We start from the raw sequence: 10,878 nt of genomic DNA on the forward strand, positions 1-10,878 counted from the left end.
GTGACTAGGAGTTCTCAGAGGAGGTCCTGGGCATGGGCACTGGAGTCCCTCCTGTGACTAGGTGGTCCTGGGCATGAGTGCTGGAGACCTTCCAGTAACTAAGAGTTCTTGTTGACTTGGGCGACTGCAGAACCCCACAAGACATTCATTCATTCATTCATTTATTTATTGAGACGGAGTCTTGCTCTGTTGCCCAGGCTGGAGAGCAGTGGTGCGATCTTGGCTCTGCTTCCTGGGTTCAAGTGATTCTCCTGTCTCAGCCTCCTGACTAGCTGGGACTACAGGAGCGTGCCACCATCCCTGGCTAATTTTTTGTATTTTTAGTAGAGACAGGGTTTCACCATGTTAGCCAGGATGGTCTCGCTGTCCTGACCTTGTGGTCCGCCTGCCTCGGCCTCCCAAAGTGCTGAGATTACAGGCATGAGCCACTGCGCTTGGCCTTATTTTTTATTCTCCAAGCCCAACCAAGATTTCCAGACATGGCGGCCTCCTGAGCACATGAGCAGATCACATGGTGTGGCAGAACAGACTCACACATTAGACAGATTTGAGTTCAAATCCTAGTCCTGCCACTGACTTACTGTGTGATGTGAGCAGAAGAAAGACCTTCTCTAGACATATTTTCCTCTTTATTAATTATAATTTCACTCAACTTTTCCATGAGACTGGGAGATTTGTGAAGGCTGGGAGGCAGTTTGATTTTCTTCTTTTGTCTACCTTACAACCTGGCACAGTGAATGAATGAATAAATATGCACCTCAAATTGTTTTGTGAAGTATAGTAAGCATTTCTTGGGCAGATAAATTTGAGAGCCTCTAAGTCAAACAAAACTAAACTTCTTTTTTTTTTTTTTGCAGGACTTCTCAGAGCCTTCAATGTACTTTGTGATTCTCCTATAAGGAATAAGGTATGCAATATTTCTCAAACATTTTTGTATTCTTTTTTTGAGGGCACGTCATCGTTGGCACTGGGGTTCGTAGGAACATACTTTGGAAAATGTGGACTTAAGGATCATTGTCAGAGGCCCTTGGAGTGTTGCTATTTGTCTGGTTGTATATTCCTTTATCCTCTGTCAAACAGTACCTGAATTATGTCACATAACCATGTAGCCACAGAAACTAAGGCCAAGGGCTGTTAGTGAAGAATAAAAGACTAAATTAGAACGTTGGGGAAGAAAAACCTATACTCCCAATTTAGGAAAGTTACTACAGTTTATCTTAAAACTCAACTCTGAGTTTCTGCCAAAGTGAACAGAAAAATGTGGTGTCTTTCATGGTTTCTTGGGTGGGAGTTCAGCAAGGGGGTTAAATGCTCTCCAGCTGTGAACAAGGTTGTTTTCATTCATGTGTTCACTCATTAATTCATTAACTCATTCAACAAGTGTTTATTTACCATCTACTATTTACAAGCACAATGCTAGGTACCAGGGATAAAACAGTAGACAAAAAAAAAGACATACACCTGCCCTTATGGAGATGACAGTCATTGGTTTTCAGAACAAAGATGATCGGTTTTCAGCCCTCAGTGCCCCTTCTTTCCTGAGGTTTGTCCTGAATTTTTAGACGGGCTCCTTCCACCTTGCTATGGTTTTTCCCTCCACCTGTTTTGTATCCGAATCACAGAAGGTGATGACATCCCCCAGGTAGTTGGTAGAACCCAGATCTTTGTGTTAGAGTCTTCATGAAAACCAATGTGAGAAACCGGGCTGAGGCAAAGGAGGTGGTCTTCCATCCTTGCTATATCTCTGGGACATGGGGCGTCTTTACTGGGCTCCACCCTAGGAGTTGGGAAACTAATAACTTTGATTTTTTTCTCTCCTCCCAATTACTAACCCTCTAATTCTTCAACACTGGGCACATGGGAATTGCGTTTTGTTTTCAAACCTGGGCAACAAAGTGAGACCATGTCGCTACAGAAAATTTAAAAATAGCTGAGCATAATGGCATACACCTGTAGTCCCAGCTACTTGGGAAGCTAAGGCATGATGATTGCTTGAGCCCAACAGTTCAAGGCTGCAGTGAACTGTGATCCCATCACTGCACTCCAGTTTGGGTGACAGTGAGACCCTGCCTCTAAAAAAATTGCTTTTTTGTTGGTTGGATGAATGGATGGACCCGTGGATGAATATATAGATGAATGAATGGATTTGTAGAAGAGTGACTGACACATAGGAGGGACATTTGGATGAATGAAAGAATGGAGGAATAGATGGGTGGATGGTTGAGACCAGTGAATGAATATATGGATGAAAAATGCCTAGTAAAGGCACAATGTGATTTTTAAAAAATCAATCTATCAGTGAATCGATGGACGGTTGGATGAATGGATGAGTAAGTGGTAGATGTGATGGAGAGTTGCCAGTGAAACGGGGAGATGGGTTTGAGTGAATGGATGGTGAGTGAGTGAATGAGTGGATAAATGGATAGATGCTAAGTTGGGTAGAGAGATGGACAGATGGACAAATGGACAGTTGAGTGAATGAGTGAGTGATTGGATTACCCGATGAATGGGTGGGCAGTTGGATGGATGGATGGGTAAAAAATTCTGGCCACAAACTGAAGCGATCTTAGGGTAAAATCTGGGCACAGTTTAGGTGAATAGCAGCTTATTTTCTGATCCCAGATTGGCTCTGTTTACCTCCATGGATACATATTCTCTATTTCTAGGTTCAGTCATCCTTCTGTCTCCCTCTGGGTTTCCAAGAATCTTACCTTGGAACTCCAATTGAACTGAGCCCTGGGCTTGTCTGCTGACCTTCTCAACAGTAAGGAGAACACCCCTGGAAGAGCATGTGTCCTTCTGAGGGTACAGGGTTGAACCAGCTCTTCATGATGACTGTGGTCTACTCTTAAGCCTTTCCAGCAGTTTCTTGTTTTGTGGCCTCACCCAGTCTTCACTGGGCATCGAACCGATGAAGATCAAACCTTGGTCTCCAGCTCAGTTCCAACCCCACCTGTCCCCTCCATGGGTGATGGTGGAGACACAGGATAAATAAGAGAAAGGGGTCATCCAGGTCCACCTCTTGCCCTTACTCCAAGATCTCTTTCCTCTTTCCCAGGTTCTCCAAGCAGCCATGGATGTGGGTTTCTCGGGCCTGCCAGATGTGTCTCAGAGTCATAGCAAGACCTTGTGGGGGGCTCGGGGCAGGGGCCCCTCCATACGTCGCCAGCGGGAGTTCATGCCAGAAGAAAAGAAGGACACAGTTTACTGGGAGAAGCGGAGGAAGAACAATGAAGCAGCCAAGAGATCCAGGGAAAAGCGACGTCTCAATGATGCAGCCATTGAGGGCAGGCTGGCTGCACTGATGGAGGAGAATGCCCTGCTCAGGGGTGAGCTGAGGGCGCTCAAGCTTCGCTTTGGCCTCCTGCCCCTTACTGGTGGGCCCCAGGCCTTGCCCTTGCAGGCTCTGCTATGGGAAGCCCCCTGGACTGGGGACCCCCAGCCTGGGGCTGAAGCACTCTCCTCCTTGTCTGGCTCTCACAGCTGCCTCTTGAGGCCATGTTCCCTGGATGCTGGGATTCCAGGATGTCGGGGCTGCCTGCTGGCTCCCAGATGGACTGGCTTGGCCACTTCTCCTAGGTCCCCCCAAGAGTCTGCATCTCCTACCCTCAACAGAATTGGCATGGCCTTGCAGACTGCCCTCCCACCTGCCCTCTTCAGCTGTCACCTCTTGGATAGGCACGTAGGGTCCAGACCAGAGCTCAGACCCTGCTGGGGGCTGTGGTCACCAAGGCCCTCTGGATGCCGGGCTTCAGGGCCATCAGATGTGTTGCTGACACCCACTGCTGATCCCATGGGTCCGTCTCCTGGGGTGACCTGCCCTGTCCCAGGGAACAGTCCTGAGGGTCTGGGTCAGCCCTCTCTGCCCCACAAACTGCGCATCAAATCCCGAGCCTCAGGCAGGGTACCTTGTGGCTGGGAGGGTGGTCAGGCCCCCCTCTGACGGCTTCCTCTGGGAAGGGCTAGGCTTGCAAGGGGATGTTTGGGGGCGGCATATAGGTTTGTCTGAGGGATGAGTAGCTTGGTCTTGATCAGCAGTCTGGGAAGGCCTGTAGGAAGTAGGGGTGCCCTGGCTTGGAAGGTCCACTTCACAGCTTCCATACCAGACCTCCTAGGGGTGGAGTGGATGGGAGCCCATCTTGGATTCTACTATGGCTCTTGCCTTGCCCTAAAATCTATGCTTTGGGTTGTCACTTTTCCTCTTCCTTCCTCCTTTCCATTTATCTATTCTTCACTATATCCATCCATTCATCCTCATTCATTCATTCATTCATTCATTCATCAATCCTCATCCATCCATCCATTAGTCCCTCCATCCTTATCCATCCATCCATCCATCCATCCATCCATCCATCCATCCTTCCATCCATCCACCCATCTATTCATCCATCCATCATCCATCCATTCCATCCATCCATCCATTCTTCCATCCATCCATTCATTAGTTTATCCATCCTCACCCATCCACCCATCCATCCATTCATCCATCCATCCTTTCATCCATTCATCTGCTTGTCCATCCATCCATCCATCCATTTGTCCATCCATCCATCCACATATCCATCCATCCATCCATCCATCCATCCATCCATCCATCCTTCCATCCATCCACCCATCTATTCATCCATCCATCAATCCATCCATCCATTCCATCCATCCATCCATTCATTAGTTTATCCATTCTCACCCATCCACCCATCCATCCATTCATCCATCCATCCTTTCATCCATTCATCCACTTGTCCATCCATCCATCCATCCATCCATCCATCCATCCATCCTTCCATCCTTCCATCCATTCATCCACTTGTCCATCCATCCATCCATCCATTCATCCATCCATTCATCCATTTGTCCATCCATCCATCCACATATCCATCCATCCATCCATCCACCTATCCATCCATCCATCCATCCGTCCGTCCATCCGTCCGTCCGTCCATCCATCCAACCATCCATCCATCCGTCCATCCGTCCATCCGTCCGTCCATCCGCCCATCCATCCGTCCGTCCATCCATCCGTCCATCCATCCATTCATCCATCCATCCATTCAGCCATCCATCTGTCCATTTATCCATCCTCCATTTATCCATGCATCTATTCTCATTCATCCATGCATTGGTTCTTCCTTCCTTCTATCTATCCATCCATCCTCATCCACCCTGTCATCCATCCATCCATTCATTCATCCACCCATCCACCTATCTATGCATGCATCCATCCATCCTCATCCACTCATCCACCCATCCTCACCTATCCATCCATCCACCCATTCTTTCTTGCTTCTATCCATTTTTCCATCCATACACCTATCCATTCATCCATTCATACATCCATTTATTCTCCATCCATCCATCCATCCTTATCCATTCCCATTCTTCCATCCATCCTGTCTTCCTTCCTTGCATCCACTCATCCTCATCCATTCACCCATCCATCCATCCTCGCCCATCAATCTACACATCCTTCCTTTCATCCACCCATTCATCTGCCCACCCACCCATCCATCGTTTCATTCATTTATTCATTTAGCCACTCATTTATGTGCTAACTTGTTTATCCATTCATTCTCTTACTCATTAATTTACTTATAATTCACTTGTCCCCTCACCCACCCACTCATGATCTTTGGACCTTCCTTTTGTGCCCAGTTAGTGACAAGTGAGAAGACACTTTTCTGGCCTTGGGTTTCCTGTCTTGGAGTAGGAATGGGTGTTTGGGAAGAAACATACTGAAGACCAGACTGAAGGAGGAGGTAATATCTAGGGTGTCTGAATCCCCCTTCTTGGTGTCCCCTGGGGAACTTGCTTACCACCCAGTTTGAGGGGCAGACATATTGGCTTCCTCTGTGTCTTGGATCAGGGCCTTGAGCTGCTGGAACAGGAGCAGCTGTGTGGGGGCATCAGTGTCCTCTCTCTCCCTGGCTGCCTCCTGACCCCTGAGAACCAGGTATGCACACTCCCACCCAGGTGGAAGGGGCCATTCTGCAGGGAAGGTCTTCCAGGGGCCTGGAGCCCAAGGACTTATCAAGGCTCCCTCTTCCTCAGTTTCTCACTCAGCCCCTCTCCCATTATTATTACTATTATTATTATTATTATTATTACATCAGGGATTTTGTTAGATTCTGGATAAAAATACTCAAACTCCAATCATGGGGAGAGTTCATGGGATGGAGGGCTCATCTGGACTGGTACTGACACTGAGAACCAGATGCCCCTGGCCAACTGGATCATTTGGACTCAGGAGCATTCCCCGCCCCCACCAGATGTGGGGGCTGGGCTAGTTCTTGGCTACTCCAAGTTTATCAGAGCCACAAATGTGTGCAGGGTGAGGACACACAAAATGCCTCTCTCTCACTAGTACAACAGGTGGGCAGTATCACCGAATAGGCCAAGAGCTCCCCTGTGACTGGGTATCCCTAAAATCCTGCACATCACAGCTAGGCCCTCCTCTACCTGCTTAGCCTTTGGTTCTGGTCCAGGGCAGGGATTGGGCAAGATCAGCCCTCCTCCTTCCCTCCATGCCTGACCTTCCAGCAGGTGGGTTTACTCATGTCACTGAGCCTCCCTTACACATCTATATATGTTTACCTATAAATGAGCCCATTCCCTAGAAATATATTGTGAATATTAAATAAGAGGCGGTAAATAAATTGCCTGGTATAGGGGCTTCTCTGGACTTTTTTATCTTCATAAATAATGTGAATCCTGGAGGGCAAGGTCGCTCATGCCTGTAATCGCAGCACTTTGGGAGGGCAAGGCAGATGGATCACTTGAGGTCAGGAGTTCGAGACCAGCCTGGCCAACACGACGAAACTCCGTCTCTAGTAAAAATACAAAAATTAGCTGGGCATGGTAGCGAGTGCCTGTAATCTCAGCTACTTGGGAGGCTGAGGCATGAAACTCACTTGAACCTGGGAGGTGGAGGCCGCAGCAAGCTGAGATCGCACCACTGCAGACCAGCCTGGGTGACAGAGCAAGAATCCATGTCAAAAAAAAAAAAAATCCTGTTTCCGTTTTTGCTTTGTCCACCAAGGAGCTCAGGGCCAAACTTGTGGCTCAGCTATAACAGCATTTTCATTCATTCATTCATTCTTTTTTTATTCATTTGCTCATTTAGCAAATTTTTTTGATCATAAGCTTCTCATTGTTTCATTTTATTCGAGGCATGTTTTGTTGTAGAAAGTCTGAAAATCATATGCAGCCAAGTTGGCAATCTTTTCTTTTGTGGTTTGTACATTTTTGTCATGTTTAAGACAACTTCCATGTCTCAAGGTCATAAGGATAGTCTCTTATCTTTATGTTCCAGGTACTGGGGAAAGAGAAGTGAACACAATAGATGTGATTCCTGCCTCTATGGTACTGATAACCCAGGGAGGGAGATAGATTAAAAAATAAGAAAAACATATAGTAGGACCAATGATGATAGGTGTCATGGAGAAAAAAGGAAGGCTTGGGGAAGGTAGGTGTGGGTGCATTGTAATAATTGAAATAGGGAGATCAGGATTGAAATAGGGGGATCTCAGCCTTGCTGAGAAAGTGACATTTGAACAGAGACTTGAGAGAGATGAAGGGGGGAGTCATGCACGTATCAGAGGAAGAGTATTTCCTAGTCAGAAAGAACAGCCTGTGCAAAAGCCCTGAGGTGGGATCATGCCTAGTGTTTTGAGGAAGATTGAGGAGGCCCATGTGGCTGGAGTGGAGTGAGTAAGGGGAAGAGAGGGAGGAGGTGAGGGCAGGGAGGTGATGGAAGCAGGTTGTGGAGGGCTTTGTGGGCCAAGGTGAGGACTTTGGCTTCCTTTCTGAGTGATATGGGCATGATGGGGACGTTTCCGAGTATATTTCTGTTGTAATTCTCCCCTTACCTCCATCCTGTGGTGTGTGAGGCTGAGTGAAAATAAACCCACCACATAAGTGCAGGAGAGCTGGCTCATTGTCTGGGGTGGGGATAGGTGGTGACTGACCACAGTGTTGCTATGACTCATGTCCCCCTAAATGGCCACATGCTCCCTGCCCTCAAAGCCAGGGTGCTCATCCCATCCCTGCTTCTAAACTTCTCTGAGATATGAGGGACAGGGCAGGTAAAGCTGCTCCATGAGGCAGAATCATGGAAGAAAAACACAGATGGTTCTTTTTTTTTCTTTATGAAGCTGTCTTCCACTAAATAATTATTTTTGACAAATGTGGGAGAAAGGGTAATCAGATGCATGTGGGGGATACTGGAAGGGCAAATGGATGGCTGAGGTGGGAGGTGAGTCAGTGAGGGAGTGGCCAGGAATAGTCCTCGAGGCATTGCATGGTAGGTAAACAGGAAGGTAAACAGCTCAAGGAAACAGCAAGAGCTGGAGATAAGTTAGAGATAAACAGGTGACTCTGGGGAGGAAGGCCATGGAGTGGAAAGGAAGTAAAGGCTTCAACTTGCCCTGCAAATACCATGACTCTGGAGGGTCTGTCACCTATGAGAAGCGGACTCATTTCTTGGAGCCTAGTCTGGGCCAGTGGTTGTGCAGGTGATTTATCCTAGATTTTGTTTGACCCTCTGAAAAAGACTTCATTATTATGATCTCCATTAACAGATGGGGAAACCGTGACTCAGAGCAGTTACATATCTTGCCTAATATTACTTAGTTGGTGATTGGGCCACTTCCCGCCTCATCACTGCACCAGTGTCATTGGCTAATTTTCTGTTCCTTGATGTTCTTTCCTGCCTCAGGTCTTTGCATTTGCTTTCCCTCTGCCTGGAATTTTTCCCTGAGTCTTTAAATGACTCTCTTTTTTCCATCTTCAGGTCTTGGTTCCAATGCCACCTCCTCAGAAAGGCCCCCCCTGTACACCCAGTCTAAATAAGAGCCCCAATTATTTGTGTTGAGCACCTACACATAGTAGGTGTTCAATAAATACTTGTTGAACAAATCAATGAAGTGAACAGGATCAGATGAGTCTCTTGGTAAAGCTTCCATTGTAGCTCTTACTTAATTCAAGAGTTAGATCCTCTGTCACCAGGTTTTATCATCTGGAGGATGAGGATGGGGATTCTTCTGTTGCATTCACCCAAAAAGCTTTTGTATTTGTGACAGAGCCTGTCACGTAGGTGTATGAGAAATATTGTTGAATTGAATCTGAGGTTTGATAAGGAAACAGGAGCCATGTTATGGGGCAGAGGGAGACAAAATAGGAGGGTGTCACATAGATCTTTCCTTCATTCATTCACTCACTCATCCGTCCACTCATTCACTCACTCACTCATTTATTCTTGCACTTATCCACTCACTCATTCACTTATTCATTGATTCACTCACTAATTTATTCATTCAGCTACTCATCCGTTCACCCACTCATTCATTCACTCACTCATCCATTCACCCACTCATTCATTCACTCACTCATCCATTCACCCACTCATTCGCTCACCCACTAATTCACTCCCTCCCTCCCTCCCTCATTCATTCATGCACTCACGTATTTATTCATGCACTCCATTCTCTCACTCATTCATCCACTCACTCACTAGTTCCTTCATTCATCCACTCACTCACTGTCAGTCATTCATTCACTCATTTTTTCACTCTCTCATTCAACTACTCACTCACTGATTCACACATTCACTCACTCACCCACGCATCCATCCGTGTGTTCATGCACCCATCCATCCATGCATGCATGCATGCATTCATCCATCCATCCACTTATTTATTCACCCACAACCTTCCAGAAAGAATGAAATCTATTCCTTTTGGAATAGATTTCAAAGGGCAGCCCTTTCAGAATCTGCCCTTTGATAAGAAGATGGACAACCTTCAGGTGAACAAATAGACAATCAGTACTGTGTCAGATGCTACTGAGGGCTGTGAGCTTATGGCTGGGGCATTCGGGGACTGGGCAGGTCAGGGAAGGTCCCTCTGAGGAGGTGACATTTGAACCAAGACCTAGAAAACCTTAGTAAGTGAAAGAAGCCAGCCACAAAAGGACATATGTTGTCTGACTTCATTTGTGTGAAATATTTGAAACACGATTCATAGAGACGATAAGCAGATTGGTGGTTGCCAGGGGCTGGGGGAGAGGTGGGAATGGGAGTGACTGCTAATGGGGATGGGATTTCTTTGAGGATGATGAGAATGTTTTGGCTGGAGGCACTCACTACACACCATTGCGGCAGGCGAGAATTCTACCACTGACCCACCGATGCCTGACTGCACACCATTGTGAGGGCACTAAAGGCCACATTGGATTGGACACTTTAAAATGATTAATTTTATGTTATGTAAATTTCACCTCAATTAAAAAAATGCTAATGAGGCCGGGTGTGGTGGCTCACGCCTATAATCCCAGCACTTTGAGAGGCTGAGGCGGGTGGATCACTTGAGGCCAGGAGTTCGAGACCGTCCTGGCTGACGTGATGAAACCCTGTCTCTACTAAAAATACAAAAATCAGCTGGGCGTGCTGGTGGGTGCCTGTAATCCCAGCTACTTGGGAGGCTGAGACATGAGAATCGCTTGAACCCGTTGCAGTGAGCCAAGATCGTGCAGTGAGGTTGCAGTGAGCTAAGATCGTGCCACCACACTCCAGCCTGGCAGACAGAGCAAGACTATGTTTCAAAAAAAAAAAAAAAAAAAAAGCTAATGAGTCTGCCATGCCCAGAGGAAGGCCTGCACCTGTAATCAAAAGGGACAGAGAGATCAGGGAACAGGGAGCAGAGTATGAGGACATGGGAGGAGAATCACCCCTCATTGGTTCCCACTTGGAGATGGGGGTGTGGGAACCCTGCCAGCCCTGGCTTTGTGGGTGTGCCAGGGTGACTGGGTGTGAAGCACCTGGACCTGTCTGGGTAGGGAAGTAAGTCACATGTGCACACACTCCCGCCCCTTTTTGCATGGGAG

General features: G+C 47.1%; 2 protein-coding genes across 2 annotated transcripts; both read left to right on the plus strand.

The window, feature by feature from the left end:
- Window positions 1-2,664: 2,664 nt before the first annotated feature.
- On the plus strand, window positions 2,665-3,943 carry NFILZ (NFIL3 like basic leucine zipper). Its single transcript, XM_055237201.2, has 2 exons — window positions 2,665-2,764; window positions 3,059-3,943. Exon 2 carries the CDS (start codon window positions 3,074-3,076, stop codon window positions 3,941-3,943), a length of 870 nt encoding a protein of 289 aa, XP_055093176.1. The 5' UTR covers window positions 2,665-2,764; window positions 3,059-3,073.
- Window positions 3,944-4,296: 353 nt separating this feature from the next.
- LOC134732164 (guanine nucleotide exchange factor subunit RIC1-like) lies at window positions 4,297-8,869 on the plus strand (the record flags this gene model as incomplete). The annotated part of the gene is made up of 3 exons (XM_063614907.1): window positions 4,297-4,986; window positions 5,864-5,950; window positions 8,789-8,869. Coding segments are annotated over 3 exons (858 nt in total), but the record flags the coding sequence as incomplete, so codon positions are not given.
- Between the last annotated feature and the right edge of the window lie 2,009 nt (window positions 8,870-10,878).

This window comes from Symphalangus syndactylus, chromosome 13 (assembly GCF_028878055.3).
Source record: "Symphalangus syndactylus isolate Jambi chromosome 13, NHGRI_mSymSyn1-v2.1_pri, whole genome shotgun sequence".
NCBI lineage: Eukaryota > Metazoa > Chordata > Mammalia > Primates > Hylobatidae > Symphalangus > Symphalangus syndactylus.